At 43.4% G+C, this 24,965-nt stretch overlaps 1 protein-coding gene across 4 annotated transcripts; it reads left to right on the top strand.

The window, feature by feature from the left end:
- The first annotated feature begins 461 nt into the window (after window positions 1-461).
- On the top strand, window positions 462-22,978 carry TCHP (trichoplein keratin filament binding). Of its 4 annotated transcripts, XM_007490420.3 has the most exons (14): window positions 462-561; window positions 1,083-1,177; window positions 12,495-12,685; window positions 14,855-15,065; window positions 15,796-15,852; window positions 16,477-16,545; window positions 17,561-17,734; window positions 18,893-19,005; window positions 19,113-19,179; window positions 19,674-19,846; window positions 21,175-21,256; window positions 21,425-21,610; window positions 21,728-21,871; window positions 22,459-22,978. In XM_007490420.3, exons 1-14 carry the CDS (start codon window positions 486-488, stop codon window positions 22,489-22,491), a joined length of 1,671 nt encoding a protein of 556 aa, XP_007490482.2. In that variant the 5' UTR covers window positions 462-485; the 3' UTR covers window positions 22,492-22,978. The 4 variants fall into 4 exon arrangements, with proteins under 4 accessions (XP_007490482.2, XP_056677570.1, XP_056677568.1 ...); XM_056821592.1 differs by lacking the exon at window positions 12,495-12,685 and having other exon boundaries at window positions 477-561; XM_056821590.1 differs by lacking the exons at window positions 462-561; window positions 12,495-12,685 and adding an exon at window positions 661-684.
- The last annotated feature ends 1,987 nt before the right edge of the window (window positions 22,979-24,965 follow it).

Raw genomic sequence — 24,965 nt, 5'->3', positions numbered from 1 at the left:
CCGTGACCCCGTTTGGGGTTTTCTTGGCAGAGATACTGGAGTGGTTTGCCATTTCCTTCTCCAGATCATTTGACAGATGAGGAAGCTGAAGCCAGAGGGTTAAATGACATGCCCAGGGTCACACAGCTAGCGTCTGAGGTCAAATTTAAAACCATGCACACAGGTCCACCTCGCTATTCACTGAGCCACCCATAGGCTTCCCATTAATAAATGTCTATTGAAAATAATAACAATAAATGTTTATTGATAGACAGACTGAGGTGTAGGGGGAACGTTTTGTGCAAAAGCCGGGAAGCGGGAGATAGAATGTCCCTTAGAGGGAGCATCCGGAGCTCTGCCTCATTTCCTTTTCCCTGTGCTGCCTCCTCCCGCCAGGGGGCGCTGCAGTAGCCGACGCGCTGGTTCACGTCTGTGACTCGGCCAACGGAAACGCGTCCGCGGGAGGTTTGTCCCCAGCCGCCAGCCGTCCTACGTCACCCGTCGCTATGACTACGGCCCGGAGAGCGCGCTACTTGGCGGCTGAAGCTCTGAGGTGTCTGAGGCCACGGGAGGATCGCCGAGGTGAGGGCCGGTGGCGCCGCGGGCCGGGCCAGGGGAGGAAGGGGCACGCGGGGCCTCGAGGAGGAAATCTTGGAGGCGGGCGGGTGAAACTGAGGCCCGCGAGGGGATGGAAGAATGGAGGACGTATTACAGACGGGGAAACTGAGTCCTGGGGGCGGGGTGACCTAGGGCAATCTGGCTAATTTTACCGACGGGGAAACCGAGGCTTGGGGAGGGAGAGGGGCCGCCGAGACCCAGCCGAGCTTTTTACAGACGGGGATGCTGAGGCCTAGAGAAGTGGACCAGGAGCGGCACATAGGGCTGGAAAGGCGCTCCGGGCCCAGCTCACAGATGGGGAAACTGAGGCTCAGAGAGGGCTTAAGGCGCAGATGAGAGCCCGAGGGGCATGCTCGTCCTGACCTCGGCGTCTTCCTGAGGAGGAGACCGAGGCCTTGGGGAGGGGGCCGAGTCCTAAGGTTGTGGGGTCGAGGGTGTATGTAGACTGATACGAGCTATCCTAACGTCGTCCCCTCGCTTTCCAGGGGAGGAGACTGAGGCCCAGAGACAGGAAGCAGCTTGGTCCAGGACCCCCTGGGAGAGCAGAGATGGGACACAGGATAGATACGTGGAGCCCGAGGTAACGCCGCCCCCAGCGGCGCCCGCCCGAGCCTCAGTCTCCTCTCTGTCCCAGGGGACGCCGCTGGGGAGGGGAGGGAACAGAGCAGGCGATGGGAGAAAGGGACCCGGCCTTAATTATTTATAGGAAATATGCGTGTTGATGTTCTGTTCATAAAATTCAATCCTTATTAAGCCTTAGACTTTTTATTATTTTCTACATAACACTTATATAAGATTTATAAAATTAACTTTTATTAAGCTTTAATTATTATTTTTGTTCATATTTAACAAGCATATTTATATTATACTATATAACTATATAAACATATTTATATTATACGTAAGATTGCATTTTTATTAAGCGTTAATATTATGTTTAAAACAAACAAGCTTATAGTATATTCATAAAATTACATTTTATTAAGCTTCAATATTATCTATTTTGCTTATGACAAACATGTTTATATTCACAAATTAAATGTTAAGCTTTAATATTTATTTTACATTTACATATAACATTCATAAAATTAAAATTTAATTAAACTTTAATATTTAATTATTTCGTGTTTACACAATATAAGCATTCATTAAGGTAGATTTTTATTAAGCTTTAGTATTTTTATTTTGTATATAGCACATATATTTATCTTTTTCATAAAATTAAATTTTCTATAAAGTGTTTATATTTTATGTTTTTATATAGCACATTTATATTATGTTAATAAAGTTAAAATTTTAGTAAGCTTTAGTATTATTTATGTTTACATATAGCAAATATGTTTATATTATATTCATTAAATTTTATTAATTTTTAATATTGCTTAGTAACTGTTTCTATGTAATAAAAACATATTTGTAAAATTGTTTTAGTTTTTATTATTTTTATATATTATGCTATATTGTTTTTCTATAGTATTAAACTTTAATGTTATTTTATTATTTTGTTATATATAATATAAACATGTTTATAACATTAAATATTTATTAAACTTTAATAGTATTTTAAAGTTTCTATGTAATATAAACATTTATTTATATTATATGTATAAAATTAATGACTAATCTTTAATTATTTTGTTTGTGTATAAACATACCTGTATTTATAAAATTAATTATTAAGCTTTAATAACATCAGATGCCTAAATACTACAAGCTAACAAAAAACTTTAAAAGGTTCATCATTTAAATTTTAAAAATATTGATGTATTATTAAAATTCAGCACCCATTGTTGGGTGCTCTGTGGTGCAGTAGATTTTTCAACTTCATAGAAACTTTGATCAGCTGTTGCTCAGTGGCTAGAAGGATTGCGTGTGCATGTGTATGTGCATGTGCATGTGTCTGTGTGTAATCCTGCCCTAAAGTTCCTCTGATAGCTTGGTTTGGCTTGGATCCACAACAATTTTGATACGAAAAAGTTCAGTGTAGAGAGATCAAGGGGACCCTCCTCCACCTGGGCTAAGGAGGAGTTATCCAGAAACTGTTAAAAGGGCCACGCTCAATGATGGTGGGTAGGAGATCTGTTAAAATAAAAAACTTTTTATTGGAAATTCACAACAATTGTATAGAAAAATTTTAAATAGCTAGACTTTCCAATGATATTCCTGTCATTTTGTAGCATGGAAAGGTATTAAAGTTTGAAACACTTGTAAGACTTTTGGGGCACCCTGAAGAAGTATAGGGTAGACTTCTGATTTCATTGGTCCAGGGACTCCCGCTAACGAGAAGCAGCAAAGCTAACAGAAAATTGGCCTCAGAACAGGAAGACTTGGTTCAAATTCTCTCTAATGGATATGGATTGTGACCTTGGGCAACTCCCTTAACATTTCAGTGCTTAAGACAATTGAAATTAAATCTCAAGAGAATAACTACCAAGAAATACCAGGTGGTTTGGGAGGGAGAGTACTGACAGTTGGGATCAGGAACCACTTTGCATAGAAAGTGATATTTGAGCTGCTCTTCAAGGCACAGATTAGGAGGAAGGGCATTCTAGGGATGTAGAATGGCCAGGGCAAAGCCCTGGAGATGGGAGATGGAGTGTTTTGTAGAAGGAACAGAGAAAAGCCAGCTTGACTGCATTGAAAGAGCCAGGGTGGATTGAGGGGAATGGCATCCAATGAAGCTGGAATGGTATTTTGGGGTCCTCTGAAGAGTTTTTAAGGAGTTTACCTTAGAGACAATAGGGAGCCCCTGGAGTTTACCGAATAGGGGGTTCACGTGGTTAGTAACTGTCCTTAAGAATAACCACTTTGATTGGAGAAGGGACTAGAATGGGAAGAGACCAGAAACTGAGAGACTAAGAAACTTTTGTAGTAACTGAAGTGATAGAAAGAGGACCTGAACTCAGGGAGAGGCTCTGTGGACAGGGCCAGGTACCATGGAGGTCAAAATGGCCAGATCTGATATCTAATTGATTGGCTTTGTGGAATGACCCTGAAGTGACAACTCTGGGAGACTGAGGAATGTCAAATAGCCTTTGAAGGATAGGGAGGTTTGGAAGAAGATGAGTTTGGAGGGAAAGAGATTAAGTTTTATTTTTGGCCATGTTGAGATATCCCTGGTTCTTCTTGTCCCTCTTGCTCTCCCCTGCTCCATGGCCTTGGAAAAAAATCACTTCCTCTCTTGGGGCCTCAGTTTCCTTATCTGTAAAATGAAGGGGTCAGATTAAATGCCCTTTGAGGGTCTTGAGTGACTAGGCATTTGACTCCAGATCTCACACTTCCCACTCTCCTGCAGCTTTGAGCTCCCACCCAGGGTTTAGAATGATTTGCCACTGGTCTAGCATGCTGTTCTCTTGTAAGCTAGAAGAGACTTTGGAGACCTTATCAAGAGGAAACAGGCCTAGAGGGCAAGTGGCTTAACCAGGGTGACAGAAACAGTAACTGGAGGAAGTGAGATTTGAACTTTGGTTCTCTGATTCCAGATTCAATGCTCTGTCCACTATGACATATTGATTCTTCTCTGGATGATCCTGGGCTTGTCAGGTCACTTCTTATTGGTCCTGGGCTACCTTTTCTGTAAAAGATCAGAATTTAGAGCCAATGAGCCTTCCAGGGTTCCTATGGGGTCCTGTGATCAGGAGATCCCCAGGGGAGGAGGAGTGCCAAGAGTCACAGTATAATAGGGTCAGACCAGGGCTTAGCTTCCACTGGTGACTGTTTTTTGACTACATTTTAAAAAATATTTTGATAACTGCATCTCAATAAAATTGGTTTCCTTTATGACCCAATATATTTTATTTTATGCTTTTAAAAACATTATTCTGAAAAGAGGTCTGAGAACTTCCACTTTTTAGTGAAGAATGACTTCCAAAGATGCCCCAGTACCAAAAAGGTTAAGAATCTTTGAACTGGAGGGTCTCTAAAGGAGAAGTGTCAGTCCTGGGCAGAATCAGATTAACAAGATAAATAAAAATGCAATGGGACATCAATAATGTTAATTTGTGTTTTTCTAAGTCAAAATGTGGCTACAGGGATCATTTCTAATTGAGTTTGACACCACAGTTCTAAAGTCCCTTTTAGTTTGACATGGAATGTCAGAGCCAGGAAGGATCATTGTCCCACTTCATCTCTCCGAGGTGATGAGTTCTTAAATAACTACATAAATCCAAACAAAAAATAAATCAGGAAAAAAGTCAGAGATAAATAAAGTTTTAGATAAATATCTGGAAAAAATTGAATGGAATATATCTTTTTCTCAGGGGTACATGGTACCTTTAATACAATGTTGGTGGAACTATGAACTAATCTAACCATTTTGAAGCAATCTAGAATCCTCCCTAAGAGTTATAAAACTACATACTTTCTTACCTAGCAATCCCACTATTAGATTTATTTCCTATATGTTCTCACATATTTATAGCAGCTCTCTTTGTGGTAGCAAAGAACTGGAAATTGAGAGGATGCCCATCAGTTGGAGAATTGATAAACAAGTTGTGGCATATAATTGTGATGGAATACTACTGTACCATAAGAAATGATGGAACAGGTTAATTTTTTTTTTAAATCCTTACCTTCCAGCTTAGAATCAATATTATGTGTTTGTTCAAAGGCAGAAGAGTGGTAAAGTCTTGGCAGTGGGGGTTAAGTGACTTGCCCAGGATCACACAGCTAGGAAATTTCGTCTGAGCACAGAAGATAGAGTTCCAGGTCTTGAGTCAGATAGACTTGGGTTCAAATTTGACCTCACATACTTTCTAGCCATGTGACCCTGGGCAAGTCACTTAACCCCCATTGCCTAGCCCTTACCACTCTTCTGCCTTGGAACTAATACATAATATTGATTCAAAGATGGAAGGTGAGGGTTTTTGTTTGTTTTGGGTTTTTTTTTTTTAAAGCATTCAAGAAACTAGTTACTTCTAGTTTGACTTCAGACATTTCCCAGCTGTGTGACCCTGGACAAGTCACTTAACCTCAACCGACTGGCCCTTTCTACACTTAACTTCTTTGAATTGACACCAAGACAGAAAGCAAGGGTTTAAAAAACAAACATGAAATTATGTAGAGTGAAACGAGTAGAACCAAGAGAACATTATATACAGCAACACAGTGTTCGAAACACCACTTGTGTCTTTCTACTTTCAGAGAAAGAACTGATAGATTGCTTATTTCCAAGACATAGTTTAAAGATACCTCTTTTCTTGTCAAATGATGCTGACTGTAGTTCAGGGAGGGGAGGGGAATTTAAATGTAACAACAAACAAATCAATTTTACAAAGTTAAAAAGTTAACATTATAGTGTATTGCATTTGATCGTCCCTTCTCTTGTCTATAAAAGGAGGAGGCTGAGGGGCTTACCCTAGAGGGGCCTGGTTTCTTGTATTCTAACATGTGATGCCAGAGCTGAGTTTCAGTCCTATGTTGTATTATGTTGTTATGTTATATCATATCATCACATTGTAGTGTGCCTTATGTTACAGGATTGCTTTTGAGGTGATATGGGCAGTGCAGAGGTGTCACATTCACTGCCAGTAAAACTCATGTCATTGGGAAATGTTTAACAGAAGTAAAAATATAACAGAACACAGATGATGTTCATTTGTAGATCTCTAAGTCAATCTGCTGCTGACACGGCCCCTTTTCTCTATGACTATGATGCCTCTGGGGTGGTGCAAAGGGTTGACTGTGGCATCAAGAATACTTGGGTTCAGGTCAGTTTTGTGCTGACACGTACTGAGGCCATTGGCCATTGACTTCTAGTGCTCTGATTCTTTATGGTTCTAAATTAGAAATCTGTTGCTGATCTGCAGCAGAGTTGCCAGTGCCCAGCAATGATTGGGGAGGCACTAGAGGAAAGGACAGAAAAGGAAATTTAAAAAATACTAAAACAAAAAGCACCCCACATCAAGGAAATCCTAAGTTTGGACCACAAAAAAGTTTCCCTATATTGATGTAAAGGAAGCTGCCAAGAATGCCCATCCTGTGGATTATGCCCAGTGTGTTCTGTATATGGATTGTTTGTACTCCACTGCTTTGCACATTGTTTCCCCGTTGGACTGGGAGCTTTTTTTTTTCATTTGAATAAGTTTATTTAGTCAATTTAGAACATTATTCCTTGGTTACAATAATCACATTATTTCCCTCCCTCCCCTCCACCCACTCTTCCCGCATCCCACACACAATTTCATTGGGTATTACTTGTGTCCTTGATCAGGACCTATTTCCATGTTGTTTGCAATAGGATGTTCATTTAGAGTCCACATCCCCAACCGTATCCCCTCAACCCATGTATTCAAGCAATTGTTTTTCTTCGGTGTTTTTACTCCCGCAGTGTTTCCTCTGGATGTGGATAGTGGTTTTTCTTGTAGATTCCTCCAAGTTGTTTGGATCACTGCATTGCCACTAATGGAGACGTCCATTACATTCGATTATACCACAGTGTATCCCTCTCTGTGTACAATGTTCTCTTGATTCTGCTGCTCTCGCTCTGCATCACTTCCTGGAGGTTGTTCCAGTCTCCATGGAATTCCTCCACTTTATTATTCCTTTGAGCACAATAGTATTCCATCACCAACATATACCACAATTTACTCAGCCATTCCCCAATCGAAGGGCATCCCCTCATTTTCCAATTTTTTGCCACCACAAGAGTGCAGCTATGAATATTCTTGTACATGTTTTTTTCCTTATTATCTCTTTGGGGTACAAGGACTGGGAGCTTCTTGAGAGCAGGTTTTCTGTCTTTCTTTGCATTTGAACTCCTAGCACATAGGACAGTGCCTAGGATGTAGTAGATACTTGCCAAATGCTTATTAAATTAAAGCTGTAATGGACTAGCTGCAGTTGATGGAGGAAAGCCTTTACTTCTTGAACACAATTTTCTCTTTTGTAAAATAGCACTTTCTATGACCTTCCTCTCTAGGGGGCCTGTGAGTAAAGTGGTTTTTTGGAAACCTTAATCAGCCAATCACTAAGTATTTACTAAACCAAGGGATTCCAGTACAAAGAAGGAAATATTTCCTGCTCCAGAAGATGGTGGAGAACCCTAGGGTATCTAAAATATGTCTACAGCACATAAATAGTTAATAAATGCAAATGTATCCAAAGAATACAAATATATCCAAAGAATGGGGTGGGAGAGAACCATTGGTTAGGGAAACAACAAAAGGCTTCATGCAGAATGTGGTATTTTAAAGCAAGAGATGGAAGTTAGGAAGGAGACCATTCCATGCATGGACCCCAGCCAGGCTCAAGGGTCCTGACATGGCACTGAGATGGAGTGTCCTGTGTGAGGGACAGACAAGGCCAGGGTGTCCAGATTGAAGGATGTAAGAGGGAGAATAATGTCTGATATGTGGCTGGAAGCAGGCTTCAAATGTTTGTTATTGTTTCAGTTGTATCTAAATCTGTTATTCCTTTTGGGGCTTTCTTGGCAAAGATACTGAAGTGGTTTCCATTTCCTTTTCCTACTCATTTTACAGATGAGGAAACTGAGGCCAAAAGGGTTAAGTGACTTGCTCAGGGTCACCCAGCTAGTAAGTGTCTGAAGCCAGATGTAAATTCATGAAGATGTTTTCCTGACTCCAGACTGGGCACTCTCTATCCACTGCACCACTTAGCTACCCTATTATAAAAGCTAGGAGGAATTTCTATTTTATCCTAGAAGCATTAGAGAACTACTGTAGTTGATTGAGGAGGGAAATCACATAATCACATCTGCATTTCATTCAGTTAGTAAGCATTTATTAAGTGCCTACTATGTCCTGGGCTCTCTCCTAAGCTGAGGATACAAAATGAGACAGACCCAGTTTAATCACAGAGGAAAGAGATACACATGTAGAGACAAGCTGTGTACCAGATAAATAGAAAAATAACTAAGAGTGGGAGAGGGGTGGCGCATTAGAGTTAAAAGGGGTTGGGAACGGTTTTCTTTAGAAGGTGGGTTTTAGCTGGTACTTTAAAGAAGCCAGGGAGGCCAGAAGAAGACGAGAGGGAGAATGGCATCAGGGTATTAGATATAGTAGAGGAGGGAGAGGCTTATGGCAGGGAGACTAGGTAGGGACCAGGTGGTCATCTGGACTAAGGGGGGTTTGAATCATAGTGGTTACTGCCTGAGTGGGGAGAAGGGGCTAATGAGTGAGCAGTGGAGAATAGTGCTGCTGGCTTAGAAGAATTACATTTAGGAAGGTTTGGAAGGGGGAGAAGTTCAGGAGGAAGAAAGTGAGTTCCATTTTAACCATGTTGGGTTTAAGATGTTGCTGAGAGAGGCAACTCCATGGTACAGTGGCTAGAGAGAATCAGACCGGAGAAGAGAAATGCAGAGTTCAGATTTGGCCTCAGACACTTTCTAGCTGGGTGACCTTGGGCAAGTCACTTATCTCTCCTTTTCTAGCCTTTACCGCTCTTCTGCCTTGGAACCAATACACAGTGTTGAGTCCAAGATGGAAGGTAAGAGTTGTTTGTTTGTTTTTAAGATATTGTTGAGACAATTTTGTTATGTTCAGCAGGCATTTGGTGATGGCTGGCTAAAGCTTTGAAGAGATATTGAAGCCAAATATATAGACCTGAGAGTCAGCTGCATGGAGATGACTGTTAAACCTGGGAGTTGATGAAGTTATCAAAGAAAAGAATTATAGCAGGAGCTTAACCTGGGCTCCACTGCTTCCCCACCCAAAAGATCAACAGATAGATTTCGGAATCTTTGAACTTAAAAGAAGAAAACAAATTCCATCTTTATTTTCACTCCAGCTGAAATTAAGCATTTCCCTCAGTTATTTAAAAACAATATTCTGGAAAGGAGGCCATAGGTTTTATCAGACTGCCAAAGGGATCTATGACACACAAAAGGTTAAGAAGCCCTGATGTATAGGGAGAAAAGAAGGAAACCCTAGAGAAGAACTTTGGGGAACACTTAGGGGGCAGTGAAGGAGACTGAGAGAGTCATCAGACAGATGAGAGGCAAACAAGGAGAGAGCAGTGTCATGAAATCCAGAGAGGAGAGTGTCGGGGAAGAGAGGGTGGTCAGGAAGGACAGTGACTGAGAAAGTGCATCAGATTTGGGTCATTGGTAATTGGAGAGAGCAGATTTCAGTGAGTGATGAGACGGGAGGCTGTGCTGCAAAAGGATCCAAAGAGAGTGAAAAGACAGGGCATGGGCAGCAAATAGAGACAACTTTTTCAGGGGGTTTGACTGACAGAGAGATTGAGGGAATGGTGGGGTCTTTTGAAGATCTCTTCAGACAAGCGTGTTTGAAGACAATAGGGAGCCAACCAGTTGATGGAAGATGAGTCCAGGAAGAGGGATGATTGAGGATGACGTCTGCTAAAGAAGGCAGGAGGCCCTAGGCAAAAAGAAGAAAGGGTGGGATTTTGAGATGAAGCCACTGGCAGGAGGAGCCTGTGTCAGTTTTCTAAGTAGCAGTAGGCCAGTCCTTAGCTGAGCCAGAGAAGAGAAGGAAAATGTGAGGAAAGGTTAAACAAGCCTCTGGGGGCAAGCTAAGGAACCAATGAAGGAGGAATGCAAGGACTGCCAGCTTGCTGCAGGGAGGGCCCTCTTGAGGTTGGATCACTTGAATCTGTAACAGTACCCAGCCACGGTCAGGCTTGTAAGACTTCCTCCAACTGCTCTTAGAGAGGAGCAGAGGGAGCAGGTGGGGATGGTCCGGATTCTGGTTTGGCAAGAGAAGAGCACCACATAGATGGGAATGGTTATGCTGCTTCTAGGCCTGGTTTTGCCACTCACTCACTGATGTGGGCCTTTTTTTGACTTTTCATTCTCATCTGTAGAATGAGGGGTTAAATCACATTGAGAAGGCCCCTTCAGGTTCTAAAATAGTCTGATCTGAAAAAGCACATACTGGGGGAAAGGGGGCGAGTGTTTGCCATCATTTACATACTGCACTTTGGTTCATTAGAAAGAAGTGATGATCCTTTAACAAAATATAGAAAGCTCTATAAATATTTGAGGCTATTTTAGCAGCAGCTCAGTACAGGTCTTTGTCAGGAGGAGAATAGCTACAGTCTAACACCAGCACAGAAAAATTGACTCACTTCTGAGAAATGGGTGAGAACTAGCCAGGAAATTTGGACAGATTCCAGGTCAGGGGACAGCACTTAGATGAATAAACACAGAATGTTATTTATGGCTGGTAGAGACTTTAGGCTTCATCTAGTCCAGTCTCCTCCTTTAAATAGATAAGCAACTGAGACCCTAGAGAGGGAAACAGGCTTGTCCAAGGTCACATGAGTTGTAAGCAGCCTCTATTCAAGCCAGATCTCTTACGGATGTCTCTTCCAGCCTGTTTAGAAATCCAAGTGGTCAACCTCCCTCCCTCCCCCCAGACTCTTCCTCTTCCCTGGGAGATGGTATTTTGGCTTGCATTCCCCTTACAATGGAAGGCTATGACAGTGAGACAGGGACAGAGAGATAAAAGGATAATAGCATTTGTTATCCATCTAAATTCTAGGCACTTGTGCCAAATCCTGGGAATACAACTGTATATTCAAGCCTCAGAGGGCTTACGTTCTAGAGAGAAGACAACCCAAAAAGGAAAGTTGGAAATTGTACTGGTGGCAGTAGGAAAAGATACTAATTCAAGTGTCAGGCAAGGAAGCTGGTGAGGAGGAGCTGGGGGAGTTAAGGCAGCCAAGAATGAAGAGAAGCATAGCTAGGGCCCCTCAAGAGATGATGTGCTTCCCCAGTCACTGACAAGAGTGGAGTGTAGGGTAGAGGTTTCTTCAGGCAAGAAAGGGGGTCTGACATACTGACTATGTCAGCATTACCTTAAAGTCCCTCAGACGTTATGTTGCAGAGCTTACATTCAGTCAGTTTTCTTCCAAAAGAAAGAACTTGACAGACCAAGCCCTAGAGCGGTGATGGTGAACCTTTTAGAGATGGAGAGCTGGGCCCTGCCCCCACCCCACCCCTCAGACTGAGTGCTGTGCCTGCCCCCCCAGATCATGTGCCATGCCCCTCTCCACCCCCACATGCTGAATATGCCCCCCCCCCGCCTTACCCCACACAAGAGAGGGAGAAAGTATTCCCTTTGGGCTGCTGGGCAGAGTGGCAGGTAATGTGAAAAAATGTAGGCATGGAGGAGAGCAGCTCCACTCAAGTCCCTCTGCCTTTCTAGTAACAAACTCTGGGGGTGGGGAGTGGGGAGGGAGGGTAGCCCAGTGTCCACAGAGAGTGTTCTGCGTGCCATCTTTGGCACCTATGCCATAGGTTCTCCATCACTGCCCTAGAGAATTTCTGCCATTGTCCAGTCCATCTACATGTGGGCAAGTATTCCCTCTGCAGCATCCCTAATGCTCTCTCTTCCATTTTGTTTGACATCATCTAGTGAGATATTGTCACTACCTCCTGAGCAGGACCATTTGCCCTTTTGAAGAGCTCTCATTACACTGAACCAAAGCTTGCCTATTTTGTAACATAATTCCACACTCTGGGGCTGAGCAGAACAGGGCTGAGTCCTCTTTCATCTAGAGCCTCTCAGATACTTGAAGATGGCTCTCGGCATCCTCCTATTTTGCTCCTCTTTTCAAGCTAAGCATCATCAGTTGCTCATGTGGCACGGTCTCATGGACCATCTAGACGTCGGAGCGATGCCCTCTTGCAGACATTGTCCAGCTCATCAATGCCTTCCTAAAATGGGGCACCTGGAGTTGAGCATGGTCTGGCTAGGTCCTAGGATGCTGGAAGTGTCACCTTCCTCATGCTCTGCCTGAGGCCTAAGAGCACAACGACTTTTGGGGCTGCTATGTCATACTCTTCCTCTCAAGCTAAACCGTCCAAATCTTTTGATCTCCTATTTCCTTTGGCTGGACAAGACTTAAGTGGCAAGCATAGGGTCAGGCCTGCAGCAATTAACTTCCTCCTCTCAATTGTCCTTGTTGCCCAGATGGCATTACCTACCATTCCCTCCTCCTGGCCGACTCGCAACAGACTGCTAGAAAGGCAGATTGTGAATCACCGAGAACAGGAAGCCCGGTTTCGGCAACAGTGGGATACCAACAGTCGCTATTTCAGAGATTTCAGCGTCTGGAGCTCTAAACAGGCCCAGTGGAGCTCAAGAAAATGCTACCAGCAGAGGTAATCATGGGTGGTTTTCTGGCATGGTGGAAATACTGTGGCCACAAGATACTTGGGGTTGGAGGTCTCCTTTTCTAGAGCAGGGACCTCCAAACTGTTTTTATTGTACACCCCATCAGGAATATCTCAATGTAGGCATATGTGATTATTTATAAATTCTACACATGGGCTGTTGCACTGTCTTCTGTTCATTTTGAAGTGTACACAAGAGGAATTGAGATGGTGAAATAAAGAGCATTTTATTTATCAGTGGAACAGAAAACCTTTTATTCTCACTAGTTAACAATCAGTTGTCCTTACTATTAATAATAATTTTTAGTGAGAATAGTTTTTTGCCTGTGCTTCATTTTTTAAAAATCTTGGTTTGTCTAGTCCAAGCAGTGGCCTGTCATGACCTCAGAGGGCTGATGATGAAACATGCCTCCCACTTCTTGGCAAAGATGATGAACATAAGGTACCTGAAGAGATACACATTCGTCGACATTGCTAATGCCATCCATTTGTTCTTCAACATTGCTAATGCCATCCATTTGTTAGAAGGGGAAGCTTCTAGTTGAGAGGAAGTGGTGTGAGAAAATGGTCAGTAATAGAGATCCAAAGAGAGCATCAATAAAATGTCTTTTAAAATGCACAGAAGAAAACAAAAAGACACTAATAGCGATTGAGTTGCTTCTGAACTAAATTTATCTTTAAAAAACCTACAGAGCAGAATTTTACAATGCCTTACTACAGTCCTCCTGTATTTGTAAATTTAAACGTTTCTGTTGATTATTACTATTCACAATAAAAAAAATTAAAGAGTTTCTTTTAAAAACTTGGTTTTAACACTTTGTGATTCTGCAACTTAAAAGTCTGGTTCTAGGTCCAGTTCATTCTGTTATTTGATTGTAATGGTTGTCCTTGCTGAAATATACACAGATCCAAATGGAAGAAGAAGGATGCAGTGTGACCTGGAGCTCAGAAAGTTTACATTCCAGTCCTGCCTCTGACACTCCTTGGGTGACCTTGGAGAATCCCTTTGCCTCCCACAGCCTCAATTTCTTCAGCTATTAAAGTGAAGGGGTTGGACTAGTTGACCCCTGAGGTCTCTTCCCATTTTTGGTCTAAGAACTAGGCTGTATATTGTTGGCTATGTCGACGAAATCGGAATACCTATTTTCTAATCCCATCCACCAGTTATGTTGAGGGTTTTGCTGTAATTCAGCTAGTAAATTTCCATCTTTGCTGATGCCCATCATGGTGAACTAATCAGAAGGGGTCACGTTTTGATATTTTTAACAAATGGGTTCAAACCAACTGGAATCATTTGGATGATTCTTAAAAGGGTTAGAAAATTCTATTTCCAAGTTTAAATGAGCAGGCAAATTTTTACAGGCAGCACAATAATTTCCAGCAACAAAAGCCTAGTTTTCAAATGTCTTGTGATCAGGATAACTTTGTATTACCATTAGTTACTATCTTAAAGACATAGCAGACATACTCAGTGTGGAGTTCATTGTTAATGATAATGGATATAAATATTTCAAATAATTTTTATAATTTCCAAGTTTTCTGGCTGACCTTGGTCAGATCTGATTAGATTGTCGTGTTTACCTTGCAATATGGCTGATGAGCCCATGCTAGGAGCAGGAAGTATCAACTCAACCATTTTCTGATTTTGAATATGCTTACATTGTTTGCATCATCTTCAGTCAGTCTTCTTTGCAGAAATTTTTAGAAATCATGTATTCATTTTGTGAATTCGTTTTTTGAGTTAGTGATTTAATGGCTTAAAATTATATAATATAAACTTTAAATCAATTTGACTGTTAACATACTAACTAATCTATCTGAAGATGTGATCAGCAAATGAACCTGTGAGGGCGATGCTGCTACCCTATTTGCATTCATGAAATTCTTCCCTTTCCCTCATGGTTCCCTATGAATATAATATGTGATATCTGACATGGAATGCCAAGGGAAGGCACCAGGATCATTTTATGTTAATTTTTTAATGATGTGAATTTTCTATTTTTTAAAAAAATAAGAATAAAAGTAATATTTTCTTCCTGCACCTGTTAGACCATCTTGAGCATTCCTTGGGGGCTGTTTACCTCTTTTTGGAGGCCCCAGTTCTAGAAAAGTTTGCACAATTTTATTGTTAATCCTTATGATCTTTTTCTTGAGCAGTATGCAAGCATACGAAGAGCAGAAACTGAGGGAGGAAAAGAAAAAGAGTTTGACAGAAAGACAGAGACGGCTCTGTAAACTCCTGGCAGAGGAGAAGAGTCAATTTGCTGAGGAACTGAAACAGAAGAGGCTAGACTTAGCTTTGAGAGAGAGCGATGTGAGAGAAAGAAGCGCGAAACTGAAGTCCGCCAGAGAACTAGAAAGGAAAATGGTACTTTGTGGGAGACAAGATGGGCTGGGGGTAGGTGGGCACTGGCTTACTTAATAGCCAGGTAATGAACAAGGCCATCTCCTGGGCCTTGACTTCTAGATTTTTCTAGAGCCAAACAAAGTATTCATAGAACTATGCACTTTGCATGATTATGTGTAGAATAATTCTTCTATGTTCCATTTCCAGTGGCCCCACCAATCCATGGTGATTCTCTAGCCCAGGTTTTTTTGCTTCCTATTAAGTACTTTGAAAGGCTACTTCCTTTTTTTTTTTTAATCCTTTCCTTCCATCTTAAATTGGATCTAGGGTTTCCAAGAACAATAAGGGCTAGGCAGTGGAGGGTTAAGTTAGGAAGTGTTGGAGGCTAGATTTGAACCCAAGACCTCCTATCTCTGGGCCTGGCTTTCAATCCACTGAGCCACCTAGCTACCCCCTTGAAAGACTTCTAAATGAAAAAGGGCATCTGAGTTCTGCTAAACTTTTAGCCCACCTTTCTTCATGATGATATAAATAGGCCCTTTCATTAATGCTAATGAAATCTTCTGCACTGGTAGCTAGGTATCATTGCTTCCAGAGAATAATGAGGGAAGTAGGATATATGGTTAAAGTATGGTTACAGAAGCAAAAATGTAGGCCATCTTTCCCCAAACTGCCCTCAGTTTAACTAATGTCTGTTAGTTTCCTGAAATTTGAGAAAATGCCATATCTCCTTTTGGTATGTTGTTCACAGGTTGCTGAACAGCTTCTGTATGAACACTGGAAAAAGTCAGACCCAAGATTTCGACAGGTAAAAGCTGAGGGATCTTTTCATTCTCCTTTCGGAGTAGACAAACTCATTTGGCCAGAATTATTATAATTCTCTCTCTCTTGCTAGTTTAATTCAAGGAGCAGCATTTTTGCCTTTGGAATGGTATATGCCTCCAAAAAAATGATGTTGGAGCGAATTTTGTTTTTGTTACCTAAATGAGTTAAGTTTCATTTGCATCTGAATTAGTAGATTTTCTGTACATTTTCAACTATAGAAGGATAGACTTGGAGTCTCCATTTTGGGGCTATTTTTTCATCTATTCATTTATTATTTTAGGCTCTCCATATTGGAAGGGGCCCTCAGGCCATCTGCTCTAAATCTGTGCCCAATGAATAATTACTTTTTTCAAAATCTCTGAAAAGTAATCCCCTGGCCTCTTCTTGAGGCTGTAAGAAATGATGGCCTCCAAGGCAGCCCAGATCTTGTTTTAGTCACTTGGTACTTAGCCTTCCCAGTTTCTGGAGCTCTTGCCTTCAGACCCTCTTTCTTGGCAGGAGAATCACTCCCAAAAGGGCCCGATCAGTCACCATAGAGAGCCCAGATCCCTTTGGCCTCTGCTAAGGGGCTGGTCTCTGACATCTCACTGTTCCCTCCTTTCTTCAGATTGAATCAGATCTTCACAAGAAACATGTGATAGACACCTGGGAAACCCAGCTGTCTGAAAGAAAACAGGTATGGAGGGTTGGGTTAGCAGCCAGTCTGGGCCTGGGTCTTGTCATAGCAGTGTTTCTGCTTCTTTGAATGCACCTGAACTTTCAAGATTAATGCAGATCCCTGGGAGGGAGCAGGAGCCTTTCAGTTCACTAAATGGACTTTCTCTTCCTCCTCGAAGTGGCTGTAGGATCAGGACAGACCAAGGTTCCAAACTGACTTCCCTCACCTCTCAGAGCCTCAGTTCCCTCCCCGGTAAAACAGATAATCAAAGATAAGTCCCCTAACTCACTGGGTGCAAGGTTCCCATGAGGGGGACAGTTGGAAAGCCCCTCACATAAAACCTCCAGGCACTTGGGTCTGCATCAGACCGAGATGAGTCAGGGCTCTGTAGATCATGCCAGGGGTCATGGTATTTGAAGATAGCAGGCAACAGAGCATTTGGGAGTGATGCAGCTCCTTGCTGACAAAAGAGGGGTGTTCTTGGGCTCAGAGGACCTAGGGCAAAAAGAGCCCTTACACAGCTTCTGACTCATCTCTTCCTGTACAGTGATGAGAATAATGTACATTTAAGCTCTTCAGAGTGCTTTCCTCATAACAGCCCCAGGAGGAAGGTAGTGTTTTCCTTATTTGACAGGTGAGGAAATTGAGGCCAAGAGAAGTAGAGACTTCATTAGGAAGGGGCCAAGATGGGCCTTGGACCTTGGCTTTCCTGTTCTTTCTCAGCCCATAGCTCTTTTCCCTGAGCTCTCTGCCTCCGATGAGGAAGCCATTCCCCCAAGAGAATCAGTGACCTGCCCAAAGGAGACAGGCCATAAGGAGCAGATTCACACCCAGGTCCTCTGATGCCACATCAGCTGCTTTGTAATTCTTCTCCTACAGTAGCCACTCCATTCTCCATGTGCACACACAATGTTAGTGTTGGGGATGAGGCTACAGTCTATTCTCAGGTGCAGTTTAGACTGTGTGCTCTGTAGGAGCCCTTCCTTGGCCCTCACCTGACTCACAGTTGTGGTTGTTCATTTGACTCGCTCAGCAAGAGACTGCCAACAAGGAAGAACAAAGACGGTTTGAAAACCAATACGAAATTGCCAGAAGGGAAGCCTTAGAACGGATGAAACAGGAAGAGGAAAAGAGACACCTGGAGGGCAGACAGCAGGCAGAGGCTTTGCTCCAACAAATGGAAGAGCTCAAACTGAAGGAAATGGAGGTAAAAGGGGGCATAGCAGCTAGAACTCACTGACTGCCCCTGATAATATGTGGGTGCCCCCCTCCCTCCAGCCCCAGGGTGCCTCTAACCTGTAGCCTTTCACCTGGATCTGAACCTCTGGGTACAAGTATCCATATACATAGACGTATACATGGTCGATTTCTTTCATTTTCTGCAAATTTATTGAAGGCAGTAGGAGGTCTCCTTCTATTGATACGGATCACAAACCCTCCATGCCATCAGTGGACGGTCTTTGACAGTTGCTATATCCAGAAATTTCTGTTTTTATGGCCCCCCACTAATGCCCCTTTCTGAGCTTAGTCAAGCCAGGCCTTAGACCGTAGACATACATTGGCTGCTGGGTCCAGAGCCAAAGCTTTTGCAGGTTGATCAAACATTCCTGAAATTATGTTCACTGGCCTGGCCTTCAGGAGTCCTGGGTTATCTCTGGGCCCTGATGGAAGTACTGATAAAAACATGGATCCTGAAGACCAAGTCATTTTAAACAAGTATGTGTGTATCTGTATCACACACATATCCACAGGCAAAAATGCACACAACCTTGTCTCATTCTACTCTTGTACCCATATTCAGCCTGTATTTCGATCATTAGAGTATTTCTATTCCTTTGTTTTAGACACACACACACACACACACACACACACACACACACACACACAGTTTTGTGAGCTCCTGGAACATAAATGAAATATAGCTAATATAAAATTCCTTAGAAACCTGCTGTTAGAGGTCTCTTACCATCCTTGAATTCCCAAGTGATTGCTACACAGACCTCACTTATTCTGATTTTTCTCAGCATTGGTCATGAGATCCGTGAAGGCCAAGAGAAGGTTATAGGGTTGGGGCTCAGAGTCTTTCCTTTGAGACCTGGCAGTAATCTGAAGCAAGAGCCTCCGTATCTCTGATTCTCATGTTGATGAGATCTCTGAATGGGAAACTTTGTGTCTCTGGGTGGAGAGAAGAGGCCAGGGTCCCTTCGATACAGAGATTCCCCGGCTGCTCTGGCCCTTCACTGGGTTCTCCCTCTCTTAGTGAATGATCCTGGGCCAAGACCAGATGACGTGGCCTTTGATGTTTGCTAACATCTGAGCTTTTCCAAGAGGGAAAATAGCACTCACAGTTCTCTTATGACAACAGGCAACAAAACTGAAGAAAGAACAAGAAAATTTGCTGAAGCAGCAGTGGGAGCTTGGCTTATTGGAGGAGGAAAGAAAGAATATGGAGGAATACAGGAAGAAAGCTGAACTTGGGTACGTCCCTTTTTCCTGATACCAGGAATAGTCCAATGTGACTTTTCCCCAGAACATCCAACCAGTATGGCCAAACAGGTCCTAAGCCACTCTGCTTTCATTCCCAGGCGCTTTTTGAGACACCAGTATAACGCCCAACTGAATAGACGAGCCCAGCAAATCCAAGAGGAACTGGTAAAAGAAGACCCATGACCCTCCGTGATCCCTGTCTCTCTACATGAGGGTGCCAGGATTGTCATGTGGCACCCAGGGGCCCTGATCAGAAGGGAGCAGGGTGTGGGGAAGAGCTTTCCCTTCAGTGAAGCAAAGCCAACTGCCCCCAAGGGCTCTTCATTTGTTTATTCATTAATAATTGAGTGGAGCTGGTCACTAGGTTGCTCAGGGGATTAAGAGCTAGGCCTGGAGATGGGAGGTCCTGGGTTCAAATGTGGCCTCAGACACTTCCTAGCTGTGTGACCCTGGGCAAGTCACTTAACCCCCACTACCTAGCCCTTACCACTCGTCTGCCTTGGAAACAATATACAATATTGATTGTAAGAGAGAAGGTAAGGGTTTAAAAATAATAAGTGTGTGGAGCACTGGGCTAGGCACACCAGGAGATACAAAGACAGCTAAGACTCAGACATTGTCCCTGTCTGAGGTCTGAAACCCCTCATGGCTCTCCTCAGGAGGCAGACAAGCGGATCCTCTTGGCCCTCTTGGAGAAGGAAGATGAGGACCAGCGTCGTGATTCAGCCAGGCGGGAACGAGCAGCTGCAGATGCTGCCTGGATGAAACAAGTCATTGAGGACCAGTTAGAGATCGAGAAAGCTCGAGGGGCCGAGCTACAGGTGTTGTATAGGTGCGGGCAGCGCTTTCCCTTGTTCTTTATTTTATTTTCTTTATTTTTTGTTCTTATTTTTTAAAGTATATTTAAATCCCTGAGATCAGAGAGGGAAACTCCCACCCAGGCCGACTGGACTATCCATTCTTTCTGCAGGGGCTTCCTCAGAATGAGATCCGGGGCAGCTTGGTTAGAGGTTACAGTGAAAGATCTGTGTATTGCAGAAGTTCATCTCTGATTTCTACAGTCATTTGCCAAACCTTCATTTTAATCTTCATAATGTCTCTCGAATCTACCCTCTCCTCTCCTCTGACACTGCCCCCACTCTGGAGCAGGCCCTCACACCTGTACTGCTGTCTGCCTCAGTCTCCCCATTCCAGTCTGTCCTCCATTCAGCCACCAAAGAGATTATCCTACAGCACAGGTCTGACCGTGTCACCCCAGCATTTACTAAACTCAGAGGGCTCCCTATTACCTCCAGGATCAAATATAAAATCCTGTTTCATGGTCAAAGCCCTGCCCTGACCTAGCCCAGCTTAGCCTTCCAACCTTTCCAGCCTTCTTGGCTCTTACTTTCCTCCAGCTACTCTTTGATCCAGGAGCGCTGGCCCTCTTGGCTCACTTCTGGCCTTCCCACTGGCTGCCCCCATACCTGAAACATCCCACCTCCTACAGGAAGCCTTTCCTGATCCCCCTATATGCCCATGCCTTCCCTCTGTTGATTATCTCTGACTTATCTCCTATATATGTTTGCATGCATGTTGTCTGCCCTGATCAAGCTGTGAGCTCCTCGTGGGTGGGCACTCTTTGCCTTTCTTCCTATCTCCAGTGCTTAGCACACAGTGGACCCTGCTCAGTGCTTAATTTTAGATCATTTATAGGAGAAGTCTGGGACTCAAGATTCAGAAGATCTGAGTTTGAATGATAGCTTCACTATTTTCAAGCCATGTGACTTTAGACAAGTCACTTAACTTCCTGTCTCAGTTTCTTCATCTTTAGAATTGGGATAATAATAACAGCTTGTATTACCGGCTTCACAGGTTATTAGAAAAGCACTCTGCACACTGGAAAATCCTATAGAAAACTGAACTCCCCTAAAGGGAATCCTGTGTGACAAGTTGCTGATTATGAATACTTATTATAGATGGAACTAGCACCTAAGGCAAGAAAAATCAGAGGCTCTGCCCTCTTTCGAGAAGCCGGGTATTTAGAACATTTGAAGATAAAGTCAATTTTGTGGGCCTAGAAATAAAACAGATCCCAGGGACAGTGCTGTTTGTACTGGTTTGTTCTGTGTTTGGGTAGAATTGGTGCAAATGATATGCCTACATTTTCTTTTTCTCCAGGGAAGAGGCTAAGCAGATGTGGGAGAAGAGAGAGGCAGAGTGGGAGAAAGAGAGGCAGGCGCGAGACCGACTGATGAAAGAGGTAGGGAGGACATCCACCTGCCACCAGCCAGGACAGGAATCACCCATCTCCCAGCCCTTTGGGTGGCTGAATTTCTTTTCCTCCATTTCTCTGAAATCAGAGTCTTGTTCATTGAACCAAAGGCTACAGGTGATTCTTCCTTCTTCCCCTCCTTTTGTCCCAGAACAGGTTCTTACAGAGAGACAACATCAACTCAAAGAAAAGATTGAATTAAATCGGCGTGCTCAAGAGGAAGCCTTGAAGTACCGGGAGCATCTTATTCGAGGCCTGGAGGAGGCGAGAGAGGAGACCCGGAGAGAAAGAGCCGAGGAAGCAGACTTGAAAACCGCTCGTAAACGGGAGCTGGAAGCACAGGTAAACTGTGGCCAGAGTCTAGGGCCACGCTGGGAGCTTCCTGCTTCCTGGCTCTGACCTCCCAAGGTGCGGGGAAGCCTTGCTGGGAGCCTGACCAGCATCTGTCTTGGTGCCCAGGTCGCAGAGCGCTATCTTCAAGACCAGAAAGAGCTGGAACAACAGAGAAAGGAGGATGAAGAGGCTTGGCTCGCCGATCAGCTCGCAGAGAAACTTGTCCAGAAGGAGGCACACCTAATGACCAAGCGCGGCTATCAGTCAAAGGTATGGCACCTAGCCATTCCAGGGCCTGCTGGGATACCAGGCTCCAAGGCTCCCCGCAGACAGTTGGGTCCAGCCAGTGTTGTTTTGTTTTGTTTCTTTTTCTTAAACCCTTACTTTGGCCTGAGACTTGCTACTGAGTATTAGCCCCAAGGCAGAAGAGCAGGAAGGGCTGGGGGGTGGGGGGGGGGTCCATTGAATTACCCAGGATCAGAGCATTTTCAATGTCTGCTAGGTGGTAGGGACTATTTCCTCTGCACTGTATGCCTTTCTCCTTAATGCCCCATTAATCCTCAAGTCAAATCTAATTTGTCTTTGCAACTTCCACCCATTGTTCCTAGTTTTCTCCTCTGGGGTCAAGGAAAACTGAGCTAAACTCTTTCCCATGGAAAGCCTTCAGATGATTATAATAACCCTCCCCCCTTCCACCCGGTCTTCTCTCTGTAATCTAAACCTTCCCACTTCCTTCCTGTAGCATGATCTCAAAGCCCTTCCCTAGCTTTGCTTTACCTCCCACTTAAGGACTTGTTCTCTAATTCCCAGGAGAGAATAGGTGTGGTGCTCAGTAGTGTTTCTGCTCTCTCTTCCAGCCTTATGGTCGCCCCAAAATTGCCTGGAACTGAACCTGGATGCCCAGCAAGCACTTTAGCCCAAGGACACTGAGGTGTAGGTTATGTTGCTAATGAGCCTGATCAGGTATTCTGGGAAATTCAAAATAAACACTATATTATGTTCATCCCTTCCGAAAGGGTCACTGTAACTTAGTTTCTCAGTGAGTGAAAAGGGGAGAGGACTAGGCTAGAGCTTAAGGGGCCGGGGACGTGTGGAGGCAGACAGGTCAACGTAAAAGTTGGAAAAGTGTAATATGGGTAAGCACTTAGAACGTTTTCAAATAGCCTTCTTTATTTACAAATAGCATAAAATTCTTAAGTGTTGGGAGTTGGACTCTTCAGGAAGAATCTTGAGGTGATAATAGAACACATGAGACGTGATGCATCTTTCCTCTTGGTGCCAGCTCTAAGAAATGTTGTTTTGTGATATTGTCAACCTATTGTTTAAATATATTTATTTATTAGAGATTTTTTCAATAAATTTTTTTTTAATGAACAATCTTTCACCTCATGTATTCTATTACCAATGATAGACCCGGGGTCTTTGCACAGCTTACTACAGTTGCTCAGTTTAAATCTCTTGTAAGTCACTAAAGTGTTGACTCTATGAAGTATCTACTTTTCAAGTGGGCAGAGTTTCTCCTGGAAAAGAAATGGATGCAATTATGTCAAAGAAGGGCGAGAACCTTGAAATGAGAACTTTGCAATAGTGGGACATTTTACCTGGAGAACCTGTGCAATAAGGTGAAACTAGCCAGACACATCCCATGTGCCGAGAACCCATGAAAATGAACTGTTTCATGCTAACCCCATTCTCTGTGGCATTAATTAAGAATTAAGTCCTTTTTACCTAAAAATAGGATGGTGGCCCAAAGACTTATATGTGGGTCTACTGAAGGAAATGATGGGGATGACTTGACTTATGTGTCCAGGAATGGAATTTGTATTTCTGTATCTCCAGTAAAAGGAATGACACCTGACCAGAGCTGGGGTGTACCCCAAAAAGGTCAGCAAAGAATGCATGTACAAGGCATCTTGAAAGTCTAACCAAAAGACCTTTAAGCTGAAAAAGAAAGGAGAGGTTTGAAAATGGCCTCCATACAGGTACCAAACCTGCACACCAAAAGCAGTCATTATTGTGTAGGACCCAAACATCAGCAGGAGACAAAAATCCAAGAAAGGAGCCAGCAGTAAAGGCCATGGCCTCGGGTATCTATGGAGGAACAATAACAAGCAAGGTGACCTAGATCTACACAGACCTTGTCACTGAGCTTTCCAGGAGTGAGGCACGCAAGCAGAATATGGCTGTGGAACAGAGTAACTCATCCCAAAGGAAGAGGATGGAGAGCAGGGAAAGAAGGCGGGATACATTCTTGAAGAATTCCCGGTGGATTGAGGGACACAAATGGAAGGGAGAGAAAATGAAGTCCTATTCATCAAACAAATGAAGTTTTTTAAAAGGAAGTCCAGGAGCCAGCAGGGGGAAATCTAGAGGAGGGCACTTGGGTAAAGATCCATCATTGTAAGTACTTTTTAGGCACCTACTTTCAGGCATCACACTAGGCACTAAGGAGACAAGAGGGAAGACTGAAATCATCAGTTCTCCCAAGAAGTTTACTTTCTATTGGAGAGACAACTAGTACATAGAAAATTATTCGCAGCACAAATATAAAGCTAATCCAAAGTAGTTAAATGAAAGATAGTTTGGAAGAGAGGACAGTAGCAGTTGAGATCAAGAAAAGCTTCTTGGAGAAGATCATGGTTGCACTGTCTTGAAGAAAATGAGGGACTCTGACGGGAGATAAGGAGGTAGTAGGGTATTTAAGGCATGGGAACAGCCAGTACAAAGGCTTAGACATGCGAGTTTGGAGTGCCCTGTGTGAATAACAAGGCCAGTTTGGCTTGGAAATACTAATAGTATTCAGTGAGTCTGGCTAGAGTTAGAGCCAGTCTGTAAAGGCTTTAAAAGCAAAATAGAAGAATTTATATTTGATCCTAGAGGCAATAGAAGCCACTGGAGCTGGTTGAAAATAAGCAACTTGGAGATGTAGTAGAAGGCAGTACAGAGAGCCCCTTCTCTACCAAACTGCCAAGTAGATCTAGAAAATGCAAAACAGACCAAAGCCTGATGAGGAAATGCAGAAAACATCACAGTGAATCAGTCAGCCATCCCAGCCTGACATGGAAAGAGGAAGGAAGGCCTGCAGACACTGAGAATGGATCAGACCAGAAGCATGGCACCTGGGGGAGAGGCTGTGCATCAAAAGTTCCCAGACCAATACTGGGGCACCATCAGAGATAATACCAAACTGGCTACTCTTTCACCTACTACCTAGTTTCATGTCACAGATCCAGAGAAGACTGAGAAGGGACCCTGTGCTCAGGGATGGGCATTCCTGGGTAGGAGAGCCCAGGGCAGTGTGACAAGAAAGGAGGAGGTTCAGAAGTATGCAGCAGTGATGTCATTCAGACCCCATGCACAGAGC

Source organism: Monodelphis domestica, chromosome 3 (genome assembly GCF_027887165.1).
Source record: "Monodelphis domestica isolate mMonDom1 chromosome 3, mMonDom1.pri, whole genome shotgun sequence".
Lineage (NCBI taxonomy): Eukaryota > Metazoa > Chordata > Mammalia > Didelphimorphia > Didelphidae > Monodelphis > Monodelphis domestica.
The sequence above is the reverse complement of the archived record's forward strand: the minus strand, read 5'-3'. Positions and strand labels throughout refer to the sequence as shown.